The sequence below is a fragment of the Rana temporaria genome, chromosome 3 (genome assembly GCF_905171775.1).
Source record: "Rana temporaria chromosome 3, aRanTem1.1, whole genome shotgun sequence".
NCBI lineage: Eukaryota > Metazoa > Chordata > Amphibia > Anura > Ranidae > Rana > Rana temporaria.
In genome coordinates, this window is record NC_053491.1 from 58,448,838 (window position 1) to 58,468,501 (window position 19,664).

The window sequence follows — 19,664 nt, forward strand, 5'->3', positions numbered from 1 at the left end:
CCATTACAAACGCTACTTTTACCGAAGGTGCGCTCCCGTCTCATACTTTATTCTGAGCATGCGTGGGTTCTTAGCATACACACAATCGTGTTTCTCATTGAAAACCAGCCCAACGAGGAACACAACAAGGAAATTGAGACTCCCGACGAGGAAAAAGAGAACTTGTTCACTTTTTTTCTCGTCGAGTTCCTCGACAGTTTTCTCGATGAAAAACATACACACGACCGTTTTCCTCTGCAAAAAAGCTCTGCCACCAAGTTTCTTAATGGATTCTGTCGAGGAAAATGGTCGTGTGTACGAGGCCTAAGGTATCTTACCCTGTAGATGAGTTAACACAATTCCTGGATTCTATCACCCTACCTTGGCTCCAAGAATCAGATAGGGAACTTTTGAATGCACCTCTCACTCTTGAGGAACTGCAGCTGGCACTAGCTACATTCCCTAACTTGAAGGACCCGGGCTACCAATTGAATTGTGCAAAGAATTTGGAGGGGTACTCCTACCGGAGCTACTACATACACTTACAGAAGCGTTTGACTTGGACTCCTTGCCTGGATATATTTATGAATCAGTGGTGGTGGTCATATTGAAACCAGGAAAAGAGACTGATAAGCCAGATTCTTATAGACCTGTCTCACTGTTAAATACAGATCTAAAACTCCTTACCAAAATCATTGCCATGAGACTCTCAAAGGTGGTGACTAGACTGGTTCACCCAGACCAGTCCGGCTTCATACCGAATAGGTCCACAGCAAACAATCTACGTCGCCTTTATCTCAACATGCAAATACCCACTGATAATCCAGGACACAGAGCTATCCTTTCGCTAGATGCCGCTAAGGCGTTTGATAGTGTTGAGTGGAAATATTTATGGAGGGTACTAGAAAAGCTTAATTTGGGGGACAAAATCATTTCTTGGATTAGATTATTGTACACAGGGAAACTAGGCAAGGCTGTCCCTTATCCCCCCTACTCTTTGCCCTGGCCATAGAGCCCCTGGCAGCTGCCATAAGGAGGAATTCGGGAATAATCAGATTTAAATGAAGGGAACTTGACGATAAACTGCCACTTTACGTGGACGACGCACTTTTGTTTCTGGGCGATACATCAATTTCCTCGGTTAATCTTATGGAATTAATTCATACTTTCTGAACTTTTTCCGGATTTGCGATAAATTGGGATAAATACTACCTCTGGACCCAATGCCAGAGCCCCTACCTCAAGAGGCTAATCAGATTAAAGTAGTGGATAGGTTCAAATATCTAGGCATTGTAATTCATCCCAATTTAAAAAATTTCAAGATAAAACGGGTAGCTGGATTAAGTTGCCGCTTTCTGTTGTTGGCCTTTGCAACTTGGTCAAGATGATCTGGAATCCCCAGATATTGTATGGGTTTCAAAAAACAGTGGGTTGATATGGCACACTCTGGATATAGCTGTCTAAAAAGAACATTAAAATATATAAAAGGAAAGTGGATGGGCAGGGAAGGGGTTAAAATCAATATGAGTCCATATATGGTATATAGTCCATGTAAGGAGGTATACAGGAAAGTTAGTAGATGGCTGCCAGTCCAAAAAGATAGAAGAGGCTCTGAGAACAAACAAGAAGAAAGAGAACGGCGCCCTCTAAGTGCAGCATATTTAAAACATCTTTAATAAAAAGGGATTAAAAACACTCACATTTGAGTAGAGATAATCAGGCATGTCAAGGGTTAAATGTGTTTCATTCGCATTAGTCTTGGTGGAGTGTGTACATCACGGGCTGATGGTTGGGATCTGAGGCCTGTAGCACTCCTGTCTGCACTGAATGTGTACAGCGCTGGCCGGCGGCTGGGACGGGGATCGTGGAGGCTCCGTGATGTGATGTTGTCGTCACTTCCAGGATTCAGGCTGGCGGGCAGCGATTCCCGATCGGGACATGCGTGTCCCTTCTTTAGGCTGTACACATTCAGTGCAGACAGAAGTGCTACAGGACTCAGATCTCAACCATCAGCCCGTGATGTACACACTCCACCAGGACTAATGCGCATGAAACACACTTAATCCTTGACATGCCTGATTATCTCTACTCAAATGTGAGTGTTTTTAATCCCTTTTTATTAAAGACGTTTTAAATATGCTGCACTTAGAGGGCGCCGTTCTCTTTCTTCTTGATTGTATGGGTTTCACAATGCCCCTCTCTGGATTCCTATCTATGTGTTTAAGAGGTGTAATACTATTTATTGTGCACTGATTTGGAGGAAACAGGTTCAGAGAATACAATTGTAAACATTACAAGAGGCAAAAGACTCTCGTGGCCTAGCAGTACCAACCCCATTCTATTATTTTATGGCGGCTCAGCTGCAACACTTGACGGGCTGGCTTTATCCGGAACCCTCTGATCCCATTAGGAGTGTAGTGTGTTCGCAGCTGTCCGGCGATGGGATTGTGGAGTGCCTAGAGGCAGGCGAACTGGGAGAACTGACTCAATACCCCACACTTATACTTATAGATAGAATATGGAACAAAACCAAAAAACACCTGCAATACAAGGGGTATACTAATTGGTCACGCATTTGGAATAACCGTAACTACCCAGAACTTACAAAACTTCTCCAACTGGTCAAGGTGCGGAGTAAACTACCTCCCACAACTATATTATGGGGGCATACTCCGTGACTTCCAATCCCTGCGCGCAGAATTCAACCTGCCCAATACCTCGTTCTTCCAGTACCTACAGCTTAGGCACGCCATTGCGGTGCAGGCCACGACCTCCACCTGGGAGCTCATTAGACCTGCGATGCTTACACAACTTATTAAGTCATCATCCAGAAAGGGACAAATCTCCTCTATCTATAGTTCCCTGCTTGGACATGTTTCTAAAGTGATAACTTTGAACTGTAGAGTGGGATGGGGGGAAGATATAGGATGTATTTCTGGCGAGGAATGGAATACAATACTAGACAATGTCCTTAAAGTGTCACTATCCTCCTCTCAAAAATGTACTTAACTTTTCATCATTCACCGTACATACTGCACACCTGAGAAGCTACATAAATGGCACAGAAGGGATGATCCACTCTGTCCCACTATCTTGTTGACAACGGTACGCTTGTCCATGTGCTGTGGAAATGCCCGAAACTACAACGGTACTGGGCAGCAGTGATAACCACTATCAATAGTATATGGAATCTTAAATTTACTACTGACCCTAAACTTTGTCTGCTAGGTTGGTTAGACAAAGAACTATACACGCCACATACATATACTGCCATCCTCAGGGTACTATTCCTTGCTAGGAAACTCATTGCAAGAAAGTGGATCTCCACGATGACCCCCACACACACAGAGTGGATTGCCTCTGTAAATGACTCTCTTATCAGAGAACAACTTGCGTACAAAATCAGAGGTAGTCCGAATAAATTTGAAAATATGTGGGACCCCTGGTTGGACACCCCTGGACTGGCTCCACTATGCCTGGTCCACAATAGGATCCTCGGGGGCAGAACCACATCAACGGCTGCACCACCTTAGAGGTCGGCAATCAGCGGGACCTGCTGGTATAGAGAGCAGGGGAGATAATATTCCTTCACCTACATGGCTGCTGGAGGAATGCTATTAATACTGTAGTGCTTTTGTATCAGTTGACCTATGAGAGTAGAAACTGTCCCAAGAACATTGACAAGGTCTGGTTGACTTGAATAGATTCTCAGAAACAGGCATCGCATGGAGCAGTTTGATTAGATCCCTCCTCCACCTCCTTTTTCCTCCTGTTTTTCTCTTCCAACAGTGACTACTAACTTGATAATCACACTGGGGTTGATTTACTAAAACTCGAAAGTGCAAAATCCGGTGCGAGCTGTACATGGTAGCCAATCGGCTTTTAACTTCAACTTGTTAAATTATACTTTGAAAAAAATGGAAGCTGATTGGTTTCTATGCAGAGCTGCACCAGATTTTGCATTTTCCAGTTTTAGTAAATCAACCCCATTAATTATATTTAACTAGACCTTTCTTAATGACAGAAATTGTTGCTTTGCACTGGGTTTAGACCTAAAAAGGCCTACTTGTGCCTTCTTTTAATTCTTCCTTCCTATTTACCAAACAGCTGCTGCTGCTGTTAAATGATGCTCTGCCTTAATCTACGTATTTTCTTTGCCTTATTTTTACAATTAACTACGTTGTATGACTACACCCCTTTGGAATGCTATGCTACACTGTACTTTTTGGATTACTACTGACTGGCATTGTCAGTTGTTACCCAGTTAATCTTCAACAAACTCTATACCTGTTAAAAAAAAAGTTTGCAAATTATTATGCGTAACCTAGGCTAAGCACTTACATTTGACATCTCGCATCAGTAGAAATACGTAAATGGGCCATTCCATTTTACATTTTCTTTCAGCCTCATAGTCTCATCTATCTATTTTTACAGCCTCCACCCCCACAGATTAGACTTAAGCTGGCCATACATGGATCGGAAATTCAGCTGGTTCAGCAGGGATCAGCCAAATTTCAATTCATGTATGGGCTGACTGGTTGCAAACCAGTCGAGTTGATCAATCAACTTGTGTACAACTAGCCTGTCAGATTTTTTATGAACGATCAGTGCTGCTGGCTTTACATGAAGCAACTTAAAATTAATCACATATGGCCAGCCTTAACCCATTTCTTACTCAGAATGACCAGGGTTAAGAAATCTGCCTGCCCTCTCCCAATTCATTTGTTACCCAGGTATACTGCAAGTTTTTGTTGAACCCATGTAGATTTTATAAAAATACTATTACATCTCTAAGATTTTTTAAAATATTTAAAAAATGACATTGAATAGTATTGATTTTGTCACACAAGTGAGAATAATGTGTAGGATTAAAACTGCTTTTACAGTTAAATACAGAGAAACCTGCCAAACATTATTGGTAACTTGGTAAATGATGGACAAGGTATACCTTGGTGTTCAAGTTTAAAAAAATAATGAAGTTGTCTCTATAACGTCTAAAACCGATGCTACTTCTTGTTGTCACTTTAATGTACTTGCAGGCATCGTAAAATAGAACAATTAGAAAATTAATTACAAGGAGATTCTGTCTGAAGCTTTTAATTAGGTCACCTATTATGAACTCTCAAGGTTTAAAGGATACCTTTGCCTCAGGCACCTAGTTCTCAGATCTTAACACATATATCAGTCACTTTTCTTGCTACATTGCCAATGGTAATAAATAAGCACATACCTTTAAATTTTAGACAGATATTGAAGCAGGATTATAGTGCATACATATTACCATATTGCACAGTATATTCATAGCAGGGTCTGACAATATTTTATAAAACATTTAGAGGATGGTCGGTTCACAAAGTATTTTCTTTAAATTTGCCTAGTAATATGATAGATTTGTGCTCTCAATAATATTCTTGTATAGTTGCATTTCTTTAACCTCCTGAGCGGTGTTCCCGAGTCTGACTCGGGGTGAGATTTTTGGGCTAAAATCGGTAACCCCGAGTCAGACTCGGGCTTGCCTCGCTGGATGTACAGGGAGTGTTTACTTACCTTTTCCCTGGATCCAGCGATTCCACCGCGCTGTGTGAGCGAGCGGGACCTCGCTCGATTCACACAGCATCCTCCTGTGCCGCCGATCTCCGTTCCCTGCGACGTTACGACGCACGGGGACGGAGAACGGCGCCAAATTCAAAAAAGTAAACAAACACATTACATACAGTATACTGTAATCTTATAGATTACAGTACTGTATGTAAAAAAAAACACACACCCCTTGTCCCTAGTGGTCTGCTCAGTGTCCTGCATGTCATTTTATATAATAAAAACCTTTTTTTCTCCCTGCAAACTGTAGATTGTCCATAGCAACCAAAAGTGTCCTTTTATGTCAAAAATAGTTTTAGATCAGCTAGAAAACAGCAATAATAAATTATAATCACTTGCAGAATTGTGCGATAGCGATTTGCGGGGAAATTCGTCATAAAAAAAATAAAATAATGACAGCGACAATTCTGCAACTGAGCAAATTTCAGTGATTTTGATTTGATTACATTATTGAATAATTTTTATTATAATTATATTATTATTTGTTATAATTATTTATAGTTATTTATTATATTATAATTTATAATTTTGTTTTTAAAAAAATGTCATACCCGGGATGCCTATTATAATCTTGTTTGGTCAGATTTAAGTGAGTTATTTCTAAAAATTACAGGCCTACAATATAAAACGCCAAATTTCCTTGCAAATAATGGTACCGCTTTCAGCATGTTTTTTCTGAAAGAATAATACCGCCAGGGAGGTTAATAGGGCATTGGTAGTAAGCACTTAAGAAATACAAAATGATCAATGTGTTATTTAGCTTTTGATATAGTATTCAGCATAGCAGAGATGGGTAAGGTTGGGTTAGGTTGCTTATTCATATTTGCTGTGAAATAATCTTATGCTGTACCATAAGAAACATCAACAGAGAAAATAAACTAAGACCGACTGCATACTCTACAAAGTACAGTATTTCTCATTAGAAAGTTAAACACCGAGTTATCACTGCGTCAACTATTTAGTATCTTATCTAGTAGTCCGTTCAGAGCACAACATTTGTGTTCTTAATGCACCTCAGGTAAGAAAGATAATTCTGAAAACCAGCTATCTCCACAACACAAATATACATAGTTAAATATATGTGTTCCTTACAGTCACTGTAGGTTACATTGTTTAGAAATTGGCAAATATTATAAATGTCACAGTGTGGGAAATGTGTATGTGTGTCTTAACTTGGTCATTGAATATGTTTACATATGTACCATATTCATGCATTTCAAAGTTCAACATTTTTTACCACCTATATGACCATACTGAAAGCAGTTTCAATTACTTAAACATAGCTTGGATTGTCAGACCAAATAAAATATTAATGTCATTGTGAATCTCATCTATTCTAATGCCAAGACTAGGAAATTGATTCTAGACTAATTTCCTCCAAAAACACCTGCTGCATGATCTTTGGTATATTAGCACAAAATTCCAACTAGCCAACGTCTCCAAGTTATTACAGCCAGTCCCTGGATATCCCAAGATAATTAGAATGGCGATGTCATTTTGATAATGGCATCTGAGTTGCAATGTAATAACGTTTGTCCTGGTCGATTTGAACAAAACTGTATATTTAAAAAATTGTACTATCTTGTCAAGTGTCAGACAGACAATATAACAACTCTTTAGAAAAAGAATCACATCCTGTAAAAATGTTTGGCTAGTGCTACAAGAAGACATTAATATTGTATCTAATAAACAAACATTTCATGACTGCTAAGATTATTCATCAGACATGAGAGTTAATCGATGCATTGTTTGTAACATTCTCTATTGTTTGTAAGTGTGCTTGTGAATATTGGTATAACAACTAGTGATTAGTTTACAGAAGTGACATGATTGTATTTGAATAGAACATATAAAAAAATCATTATTTTAAACTTTGCCATGTGTTTGCAATATCATTTTATCAAAGTCCCATTCTCACATTTTAGACTTTAAAACCATGCAGGTGTAAGAAAAACATTAGCCAATAGTTGTATACGTTGCCATGCAATTTCTAAGGAACTAACTGTCTATGTTCATTGACTTATACAGAACCACTTTATTGTAATCCTGATGATTTAATTATGTAATTAAATATGATTCAAAACAGCTAGCATAAATCAACCAGAAATAATTGGTTTCTACACTTACTCTTTTTTCATAAACATCTTAAAATGTTTGGGGTTTTGTGACGCAGATTCATTTGAGATGCATTACAGCACTTTATTAATCATTTGTTACCTTTCTACAAAATATATATATTTTTTAAATTTTTATAGCTTAATGGACACAGCATTATCCCTAAAACAAACAAGGGAACTATTCAGCAGCCTCATTCTTTGCAATATTCCAGAATCCACCTGCCAACTTCCTTTTCTCCGCTACTGCAATTCTTTCCTCCACCATCAGATGTGTATTCCTTTTGCCTATGATTTATTTTTTTCTTGTTTAGTTTACATTGTTAACAAGCTCCATAATCAATCTCCCCATCCATCCCGATCAACCTTTTAGATGTCTACTTACTTCATTTCAGATGTCTACTCACAGTTTTATCCTTCTAACATACCACTTTCTCTGTGCCAATCAGTCAAATATATCTTTCACAAATTGCACACCGCATGAAATCTAATGGAGGGATCTCCACTCTGACTCATATAAATATTCTTACTGTTGAGTCACTTATCAGCACAAGCTGCAGTTAACTAATGGTTACCAGATTTAAAGTCAAAATTAGCAAAGTTATTGCAACCAGTCTGCAGTGCATTGGCTAAAATTATACATTTGTAAATGAATGCCAAATGTCTGTCCATGGGAATAGAACACAAGTCTGATTTATCTTGGATAATGCACATAATGTAGGGTGGATCAAAACCAGCATTGCAGTATCATTATATAATTATGTTCATTCATTGTCAATGTACTTGCCGCCACTTTATAGCACAATAAGTAATGTAACATGAGACGTCTACTTACTGTAGCTGTTGTTTGGGTCCTGTGTACCCTTCACATTACCACGTTTATCAATCCACAGATACCACTGCGTTCGACAAAAAAGTTTTCTTATTCTAACATCCCCACCCTCCATATAATCATAACTTCTGGTATGCCGCTCAGGGCTGGAACAGTTCACATTTGCAGCCATTTGCTCTGGAGTCATGTCATTACAGGCTAATGAGAGTGTGCCTAGTAGAAAGATAATGTAAAGATATGGTATGTAGAGCAAAGTTGGCAGGATCCAAGTTAGTCTCCATTTGCGCATTATAGTGCAGTGCTCTGGGTTTTCATGAACATCATAATGAAACTTAAATCTCCAGTGGATCTGTGTTTCTAGGTCCAGGACCTGACTGCACACTTTGTGGTTAACGCAGACGAAATGACTCCAGATACTTCCAGACTTGAATTATATTGACTTGTGATTATGCCATAAACCTTGGATGTCTCTGTGCTGTTCTGTCACACTAGTATCCTCAGAAGATCCAGATAGGATGATCTTGGAAGTTGTAAGATTGAAGACTACTCACACTCACTCTTGAATACAATTTCAATAGACCTGTAAATACATTATAAAGTTTATATCTAATATTTGTTATATTACAGCTAGACAGCTAGTACAGTGTCTACATAATTAACATCATTTTCTGCAAGTCTACGTTAATTCAACATGTTTGAAAATATGTACATAGCATTACAAGTGTACCAAATAAACATGTTTAAATGATTAGGAGTTGTGGTTGAATAACTTTTCCCATCCTTATATTCTGCATTGACAGCATAGTTGAAACACAGTGAGCAGACACTGTTTTAGAAGCATGCCTTATGGACAGCAGCATGCTGAGCTGTCAGAATATGCTAGACTACTAATACAGTCTGTTCCAGAGGCATTCACTTAGAAGACCTCCTAAAACTGGTAACAGCTGTCAGCTAAACTAGTACCTATCTCATAGAATGCAAAAATGAAATAAAACCCCTGCAGAACTAGTACACCAATTGTTCTCTCTAAAAAAAAAACAACAGAAGTAACTTACTTTTTCTCGGTGATAACAGCTGGATATGCCTGTATTCCATCTCTGTTGCTTGCTCTTTGCAACATGAGATTCTGTAGCAGCAAACTATTTCTCAACTCAGAAAAACTCCAGCACAATCCTAATTGTTTCCATAAATCAACACGCAAGAGGGGTCTTCTGTGTGTGTGTGTGTGTGTGTGTGTGTGTGTTGAGCCTGTTGTTGTTCAATGCTTTTCGATAAATACCTTTTGCTGACCTCACTGAAGCAATTAGATCTAACCACTCAGCAGCTGAAAGCACGAACAAGAAAGTTGAGCGATTCTCAGTGATCATCAGAGGGAGCTATGAGCATGTTTTATGCTCTCTTTACAAGGAGGGAGCTGCAACAGCTTTCTGGGAAGGCAGATTAAAGAATGCTTGAGAATATCATGAGATACATACTCAGGAAAAAATATTTTTTTCTAAAATTAGTCAAAACTTGTATAGGCATTTATTGCTTTTCATCATTGTTATCAATTATTTATCATTTCTGCACATCTTTTATTTTTACTTACATAAAACTTTAATAAAATACGTCTTAATATTCTCATGTACAGACATAATACACAATAATTTTTGATATTTTAAAAATATGTTTATCTTATGCAGCAGGATCATTGTAGCTGTATATATGTTATGGATAGCATAAAGTATCCTTGTCTATATTTAAAGACTGTGCATGGAGTGTGGAATTATAATTAGAGTAGTCGTAGGAGTTTTAAGGATTAAGAACATTCCCTGGGTAAACCTGGTTCAAATCACAGTATCAGCTCTTCCTGTGTTTCTGTTTGTCATTGTACATAGTAGCATCTCAGAAAGTAAATTGAGATTGCAAATTAAATAAGGAAAATGTTTTATTGCACTATACCACAGTTCCACTACCAAACTATTTTTTTTTGTCAAGTTTCTGATTATGCAGGTGGCCATTTACATATATAAATAACCCAATATTAATTATACATATTGAGGTAGTGTTAATTTTCTTGCATTTGTTAGGTGTTTTTTTATTTCTGGTGTAGATGATAGTTGAAACAATGGTTTTGCTTTACTTAATGGATATAAAGGATTTAAGCTCCTTAGACTGAGGGCATTTTCACTAACCATAAAACATGCTTTTTGAATAATTATTAAAATGCACTGTGCAAACCTTAAAAACTTTTTTTTCACCTACCAACATTTAAGAAGTATTCAGCAAGGATTATTATATTTTTGATATTTGATTAAGAAATGGAAATACGGTCATCTTTGAATTGACTATGGTATGATTCATATTTAAAAACAAATGTGATCTTCCAAAATAGTGGTCTTATAAATCAATTTGAAGTAATAATCCATGTAGTCGTGGTAAACGTAATTACCCCTTAATTAAGATCCATTTTCATTTATAAACCCTTCACAAATAAAGCCAATGCATAATGACAAGAGCCAGCAGCCACAGCTCTTGAAAACTCCCACAGTACTTGTCTTTGCAATTTGATATAGACGTAAGATAGCAACCAGTGGTTTGTAGAAATTTCCAAGAACCCTTCAAGATGGCTGTTTTAGTTAATTGCTAGGTCACCTTTTGTCTGTCTTCAAATAAAGATGCTGGGAGAAAGATTTTGATCTTTATGGGTAGGTATATGACCTTACTGATGTGTTTGTCTCATGATTACATCTTTGGTTAAAGTATTCCCCTCTGTCTAGGAATATGAATTGAGACCTCAGACACAACCATTCATTAGTTCATACCACCCCATTTGTCCTATCATCTTATGCAGTAATAAAGTAACAGTGGGATTATATTGTGGTTGTCAAAATGTCACACCAATAAAGGAGATGCTAGACAGGTTACTCACTTTTTTATATCATGTGTAAGAAAGAGGGAAGATGCTCAAGCGAAACTATTCACATTTTCTCTTTACGCCAAACTTCATTTTTCAGTTCTCTGTTTTCTCAGTTCAAAAGCAGCACCTGGACCACCCAGGTCAAAACTTTTCTCGCAAAGGACTTCTTGAAACAAACTATGATGATAGGGTATATGCACTGAAAGTGGATACAAGCACATTTACTTTGTGTTGTTTTATTAATATAATATTGGATGCTGTATACTCTTGCCTTGGATTTTAACTCCTGCAGTCCTGAAACAGCCTGGTGCAATACACAACAAAAAACAAAAAATTAGGTTCTCTGAAACTCTTGTAGGTACACAAAACAATCACATAATATCTAGCACTAACATTTACTTACAGTCATCTTGATAGAAAAATAGAGGGGTTGATTTACTAAAGGCAAATAGACTGTGCAGTTGCCGTCTGAAAGTGCAGTTACTCCAGAGCTTAGTAAATGAGGTACAGCTTCACTTTGCAATCAGGGAAAATAAAAAAAAACAGCATTTTTGCTTGCATATGATTGGGTGATGGAAGTCAGCAGAGTTCCTGCTCATTTACTAAGGAGCAACTGCACTTGTGCTTAAAACTAATTGGAAGTCAGTGTGAGCCATGGTCTATTTTGGCCCACTGCCACTCTTGACTGTTATCACAAACCAAATAGACAAAATGATTACAATAAATTGTGTCCCTGATAACATTTCCCCCCATTTCTTGGCCTGTAGAGACATGACAGAACATAAGGTCTAATAAAACCCAGCATTTGAAAGCAGTAATTTGACCAGTTATAAACAAAAATAGAAATAGAAATCGCACAGGTGTGACTTATTGATAATTTTTGATAATAACCACAGCTGCTGGTAATCAATAGTAAGACAACCTAAATAACTATACATATCAGATATGTTGTCTAGCTAACATAACGATAACAAAGTGCTAGATGCAAAAGTCCATATTAAAATGAAATCTGACAAGGTAAATAAAACGTGAAATTATCCAAGTACAATGTGTATCTTAAAGGGGTTGTAAAGGTTTGTTTTTTATTTTTTAAATAGGTTCCTTTAAGCTAGTTCATTGTTGGTTCACTAACCTTTTCCTTCGATTTCCCTTCTAAATGTTTTTTTTTCTTTGTCTGAATTTATCACTTCCTATTCCTCCTCAGTAAGCTGTTCTGGCTGAGTAACCCCCAGCCAGAACAGCTCGGATGATGGGGGCAAGCTTACTGAGGAGAAACAGGAAGTGAGAAATTCAGACAAAGCAAAAAAAAACATTTAGAAGGGAAATTGAAGGAAAAGAAAAGTGAACCAACAATGCACTAGCTTAAAGGAACCTATTTAGAAAATAAAAAAACAAACCTTTACAACCCCTTTAAAGGAAAGACAAGTGATATTAGGCCATGGTCATGCTACTCCATAAATGTAGTCACAATATGAACCTTCACAATTGTAAGAAATACACTCTTACCGGACTGAAATTACCCCAATACAAATTACCCCAGTCAAACTTGCCTGTTATAAACACATTTCACTGAGAACATTTAATTCACACCAAGTGGTTCCAATATGTCAGGCTGTAAAGTGTGAATATACCTCTGTGCTACCCAAATGTGGATGAAACCAAAAATAGATAATGTGAAAATAAACTAGTAGTGTACAAACAATTAGTAGCGAACTGCTACGTCCACCTATTGTGTTCCCACCAATAAAGCACTGTATAGGACACAATATGTGACATGCCCATTTGAACTACTGAGTCTGCGCGACACCAATCAACACTTTATTTTTTATTGCTTTTTTGGTGGGAACACAATAGGTGGATGTTTCACATGATCTATTTTTGGTTTCATTCACATTTGGGTAGCACAGAGGTATACTCCCACTTTACAGCCTGACATATTGGAGCCGATTGGGGTGAATTAAATGTTCTCAGTGTAAAGTGGCAAATTTTACTCCGTAGTGGGGTCATTGCAGTCCAGTAAGAGTGCATTTTTTACAATGGTGAAGGTTCATGTTGTGGCTACATTTATGGAGTAGCATGACCTTGGCCTAATATCACTGGTGTTTTCTTCAGGATACACAATGGACTTGGATAATTTCACATATTTTACTTACCTTGTAGATTTCATCTCGATATGGACTTTTGCATTTAGCACTTTGTTATCACTATGTTAGCGCTGCAACATATCTGATATTTGACCAGTTGAACCCGAAAATGTGCAAATTAAAGTCACAGAAATAAATAGTCAGATTGACTTTTTACTGATAGCCTTTGACATAATTTCATAGATTAATTTATTCTTCCCTGCTATAGCAGTTGCTGGTGTGCCTAAATATGACTGTGCACACAGAGTTTGAATGATTTGTTCAGCACACTCTGACTGACATGCTCAAGCACACCTCTTTCTTTCAATGCAGTACATGTGCTCATAAGCATGCCTGTGATTAGGAGGGTGGCCTTTATTCATCTATGCCAGTACAGAGCAGTAGAACAGGAGACATTTTAAACATGTCTTCTAAACGTAGTCACTCACATAATATGTCTATTAATTTTTGAGAAAAGCTCCTCTCTGTGAACAGAGAAACCCACATTTATTTAGTTTTGCCTGAAAAAAAGCTTACAGACCAACAAATCAATTAAATCATTCAAAGACCAACCATAGTAAGCTTTGCTAAGTGAAGAAAAACTTCCAGATACCCCTATCCACACAAGCGATGTGGATGGATACATGGATCAGCGCTGCGGTCATTGGCTGCAAGTGCTGATCGAATGCAGGTTTTCCAGCAGGACCAATCAACAGAAGTCAGTCATTAGACTGGCTTCTGTTGAACACACAGGGGCACACATAGAGTGAAATTTCTCTGGTTCCTGCTGAATCGTCTTATTTTTGGTTCATGTATACCCTGATTAAGACGTCAGTAGTGGTGTTTTTAAATGTAAAGTGTAAGTAAACCCTCCTATCGTTTTCAGCCAAGGAGGCTGCCATCTTTGCCTCTGTTTAATCTACAACTGCCAGGATGCTTCACATGTGATCAGTTATGACAGTTTGGTTGCACAACCAGTGCCAGAGTGTTACATTTCCTGCAGGTGCCGGAAATTTATCTGTTTTATCGTTGAGTTTACTTCGAGATTTTCCTAGCTTGTGACGGAAAATATTAATTATATGAAGACAGGAGGCGAGTATCTTATGCATTATCTTTCTTTAATAATGCCCATAGCAGAAATACAGTAAACATTTATTGTAACTTAAAAAATTCAAAGAACTACCCTTCCCAGCAGTCCCTGGGCCAGTGTAGCCCCTCCCAGACCATAGCCTATATAAGGGACTGTCTGAGGTAACCTATTCCTCTTTCTTCATGCGAATTAGTGTAAACAGGAACCGAAAGTCCAATTAGACATCTCCGCGGCTGCCGGGAACCTTCCGACCGGAACACAACATCCGAATCTGGAGGAAACGAAAGGACAAGGCCAACACGGACCAACTTCATCCGGACCAGCTTCATCCCAACGGGGACTATAGGAAACCCAAACCATTCGGAGCCGACCGGTCAGTTGTCCTCAGGAACATGGACCAACGGATTCAGTCAACGGCATCCCGACTCCGGATCTGGAACGCAGTAGGAACCTACATCTGCGGTGAACTAAACCCATGGATCGAAACGGACAGCAATCCCAACGGGGATAGTGAAAACGAACTCCCGGGGCGTACCAGCCTCCGACTTGCAGGGTGCGTGGTTCATCAGTCTAGAACGAGAGAGAGACAACCTCGTGACAGGGTTGGGTTGGGAGGGAAGATACTCGCCTCCTGTCTTCATATAATTAATATTTTCCGTCACAAGCTAGGAAAATCTCGAATTATACATCAGACAGGAGGCTCATATCTTATGCAAGTTCAAAGCTATAACAATGCATATGACCAATAACAATCAAAATAATCCACAACACTGACATAGATATGTGTACCTCCTGTTCAAAGCGGGATTGGCGGAAAAGCGGTCGCTGACAACAGTCCGCCGCTATAGTTAGTCACAGAGGAAACCGGGAAGAGAGGATTAACGTAGGAAACGAGGAGTTGAAAGACTTGCGAAGATCGCAGCGAGGCTGTCAAGGACATATAAGTCTGTAGACAGCGGACCACATACAGTTGTGGATGTGCGGGAAAGAACGGGTAGAAAAACCGATCGAAGTACCGTCTGGTCCAACGCACGACGGAAAAAGACTTGAGTCTCTGAGGCGAGGAATGACGCCTGGATATGTCCAAAGCCTTGACGTCTGACCCACGATGATGGAAATCAGACACAAGAAGACAGTAAGCTCGAAAGACAGTAACCTCAAAACAGAGTGTCAACGTCCCCCAGCCCGAGAACATGATCATGACCTTGGAAAAATCCCAAGTGTGCTGGTACATTGGGCGATTTAAACTTAACGCCTTCAAAATTGACACACCAACGGATCCAAAGAGTCCGCCCGATAATTGGCTATTACAGACCCTGGCGCTTGAACGGGGTCGACCCGTCGTTGATCACACCAAGTAATCCAGAGTCCCCAGGTAGATCGAGATGCTGATCTAGTCCCGGGGCCCAGTCCAAGGCAGGGAATCCCTAGCTGTTCCCGAAAGGTCGTAGTCTGCGACCGGAACCCCGATACTAACCATGTGAGGAGAGGTAGGATGTGCTTCGTGAGTAGAGGGTGCAGATCCCCGTTCGGACCAGCGAGGAGGTGGGGGGAATGAGGAAACAACCTGGGGAGTTCCACCGTCATCCTCAGAAGAAGGGGAAACCATGGTTGCGTCGGCCACCACGGAGTGAACCGCACGACTGATGCCCTCCGGCTCGCTAAGTGAAGGAGGACCCTGAGGGTCACCGGGAACACATGGTGCGCCTCCGGATCCGGCCTCTGGTTGTAAGAGCGCGGAAACTGGTGGCTGATACGGGGAACGAACAGGTTCATAGAGAAGGATCCGCAAAGTGAGCGAGGATCAGGGACCCTGACCGGTGCGGTCGCCAATCGTTGGAATCGGTCAGGTAACGAGAATCCAATCTGCCACCCTATAGGGATAGTCTGTGGCATATCCCGCAATCGGGACGATGTTGCATTCCAGGCAGAAGTGCCCGAAGTCTTACTAGATCCGCTAGGATTCTGGATCAGGGGCCCACCAAGCGATCGACGTACCGGACTGCGGGTACGTTGTCCGAACGCAATAGCACACAGCAGATGGACGTGCGTGGCAACAGACTTCCGATGGCAAAAAAGGCTGTCAGGGGTGTACGTGTTGATGTGCAGCCGAGGGTTCTCTGCGGACCACGTCCTACCGGAGGACGAGGGACTGCACCGAGCACCCCAGCCGAGGCGGCTGGTATCCGACCCTATGACGAAATCCGGTGAGGAGTTGAAAATGTCTCGCCGTTCCGTTTGACGGCATGACGTAACCACTACCGTAGGTCCACCATGGCTTCACTTAGTTTGTATAGCGAAGCCCCTAGCGAAGATGTAGAGTCTCGAGTCTCTGGAGGGTTCGACAGTGAAGAGGGGCTGGAGAGTGGCCTGGATTGACACCGGGAACAGGCCGGCTAAGCGAGTCAGTCCGCGTAAGGACACCCGCTGCTGCCCAGCATGATACTGATGTCTTTGCGGATGGCGGCTAATTGGGTATGGGTAGCCGAAGGATCGCTAGGTTGGTGTCCACCAAGAACCCCAAAAACTCTATCTCCTGAAATAGGGAGATAATAGGTGTTCATGATCTATGAGGAGTCCCAGATCGCGAAGCGATCCGACCATCCAGGAGGCGTGTTCGCTCGCTAGGCGAGGGGAACCAGCCATTAGAAGTAGGTCGTTCAAGTAGATGTTCAACCTCACCCTTGTTCCACAGGGCAGTAAGTTGGTGAGATTTCTCAAGCTCCCACCGGACGAAAAACCGCCTTTCTTCTTCCTGATCGGGAAGATGTTGTTGAGGAAGTTCAAAGAGAGCGGGTCCATCTCTACTATCGGCTGTTTGGTCCAAGGTCTAGCAACCTGTTGTCCATTAGGACGGTGTTTAGGTTTGAAAAACCGAATGGGATGGTGAACCAGGTATACGCCTGGTAATATAACTCCATTTGTCCTACCGTCTTAAAGATATCATCAATTAGCGTGATCCCATTGTGCTAGGTCAACCGGCTTACAGAGGCGGTAGCCTGCTCACTAAGGCCGGGTACACACGGACAAACATGTATGGTGAAAGCGGTCCGTCGGACCGTTTCCACCATACATGTCTGCCAGAGGGCTTCTGTACGATGGTTGTACACACCATCGTACAGAAGTCCGCGCGTAAACAATACGCGGGGCGTGTCCGCGGTGTCGCCGCGTCGATGACGCGGTGTCGCCGCGACAATGACGCGGCGACGTGGGCGGCCCGCCTTTAAAATGCTTCCACGCATGCGTCGAAGTCATTCGACGCATGCGAGGGACGGCGGGCGCCTGGACATGTACGGTAGGTCTGTACTGACGACCGTACATGTCCGAGCGGGCTGAATTCCAGCGGACTGTTTTAAAACAAGTCCAGGAATATTTGTCTGCTGGGAAAAGGCCCGGCGGGCAAATGTTTGCTGGAATTCGGCCCGCTCGCGCCCACACACGACCAAACATGTCTGCTGAAACTGGCCTGCGGGCCAGTTTCAGCAGACATGTTTGCTCGTGAGTATGGGGCCTTAGGCGTAGGGTTAGGTGATAGGTCCAGAGATCTAAGACCCAGTACTGTGAGGTCCCAAAGGCCCTCTCTATTCCCTTCCTGGAATACTGAATGATTATGGGATCCACCTCTGGAGTGAGCACCACCGTATTTGGTAATGGAAGGGTGAGTATTCCACCCTCAACTTGTCCGGTTAGCGTACCGATCGATCTCCGGGTCCAGCATTCGATCTATTGGATCACCTCAGGTAGAGGTGCCCAGTCACCGGAGTGTGGGTGGCCAATTACCTCCTGATCGAAAAATGGTACTCCACAAGAGTCCAATAAGGTTTTACCCTGGGACCTAGGGTTGGCGTCGTCATGGAGCGCCATGTGCCCACTGCTCACATAATCATCATCATTATCATCATCATTGTCATCCTCAGACTCAAAGGTGTTAGCCGCCTCGTACTCCGCGGACGACTCTGGAAGAGTCCACGAGGAGTCTGGCTCAGTCCGTCTAGCGGATCGCTGCCTCTGCATGTGCATCTCCCCGAGGCTCGGGGGTCGATTGGAGTCTGGGAAGGCAGTGGGTCGGCAGGCCCGGGAGGGTACTGCCTGGGGCATGTTATTTACTTCCCCTGCCGGGGAGTCCGTGGGTCGGCAGTCCTGGGAAGGTACTGCCTGGGGCATGTTATTTACTTCCCCTGCCGGGGAGTCAGCGGGTCGGCAGTCCTGGGAGGGTACTGCCTGGGGTATGTTATTTACTTCCCCTGTCGGGGAGTCAATGGGTCGGCAGTCCTGGGAGGGTACTGCCTGGGGCATGTTATTTACTTCCCCTGCCGGGGAGTCCGTGGGTCGGCAGTCCTGGGAAGGTACTGCCTGGGGCATGTTATTTACTTCCCCTGCCGGGGAGTCAGAGGGTCGGCAGTCCTGGGAGGGTACTGCCTGAGGCATGTTAATTACTTCCCCTGCCGGGGAGACGGAGGCCACATTAATGTGACGGCGCATACGGGACGCCATGCCCTACTCAGGGGCGTTATATCCTTGCCGGGAGATCCGGACATAGGGGTGCATGTGGGTTGGAACAACCGATGCCCTGGTAGTCTGGTCGGACCTACCGACCAGCTCAGGAACCAGTGCAGCACTGAGGTAGGTAGGGCCTTCCAGGGCTGCGTCCACCACTTCAGTGGCACCAGTAGAGAGTAAAGGATCTGTCGCTAGCCACAGGAGAAGAGTCAGCTGTCTGCGGACAGCACGGCCGTGCAGCACAGGAAGATACGGAAGTTATGTACTATAACTTGTATAGTAATTTCTATAATTCATTCAATTATTGTTATAATTTGTTTATTTATATATATATATATATGTATTTATTTATTCAATTATATATAAAGTATAGTTTAATAGTTTATATTTTAAAATTTGTTTATTATATATATTTATATATTTATTTATTTATTCAATCAAATAGATTGTATAAATTATTTATTTATAGACATCTATGTTCATTGATTTATTTATATTTATTTAATAAGTCAATAATTTATTCATTCGT

General features: G+C 41.4%; 2 protein-coding genes across 4 annotated transcripts in view; one reads left to right on the top strand and one right to left on the bottom strand.

Moving 5' to 3' along the window:
• Positions 1-9,948, bottom strand: part of FGF7 (fibroblast growth factor 7) — a 107,351-nt gene extending 97,403 nt beyond the window's left edge. The window contains exons 1-2 of one of the 2 annotated variants that reach the window (XM_040342639.1): positions 9,803-9,948; positions 8,527-9,103 (exon numbers count right to left, since the gene is read on the bottom strand). In XM_040342639.1, the coding sequence (XP_040198573.1) occupies positions 8,527-8,812 (286 nt within the window). In that variant the 5' untranslated portion in view covers positions 8,813-9,103; positions 9,803-9,948. Of the gene's footprint in view, positions 1-8,526; positions 9,104-9,578 lie in introns of both variants that reach the window. The other variant, XM_040342638.1, reaches the window with a different exon arrangement.
• Positions 1-19,664, top strand: part of FAM227B (family with sequence similarity 227 member B) — a 521,136-nt gene that overhangs the window by 246,674 nt on the left and 254,798 nt on the right. The window lies entirely within an intron of this gene.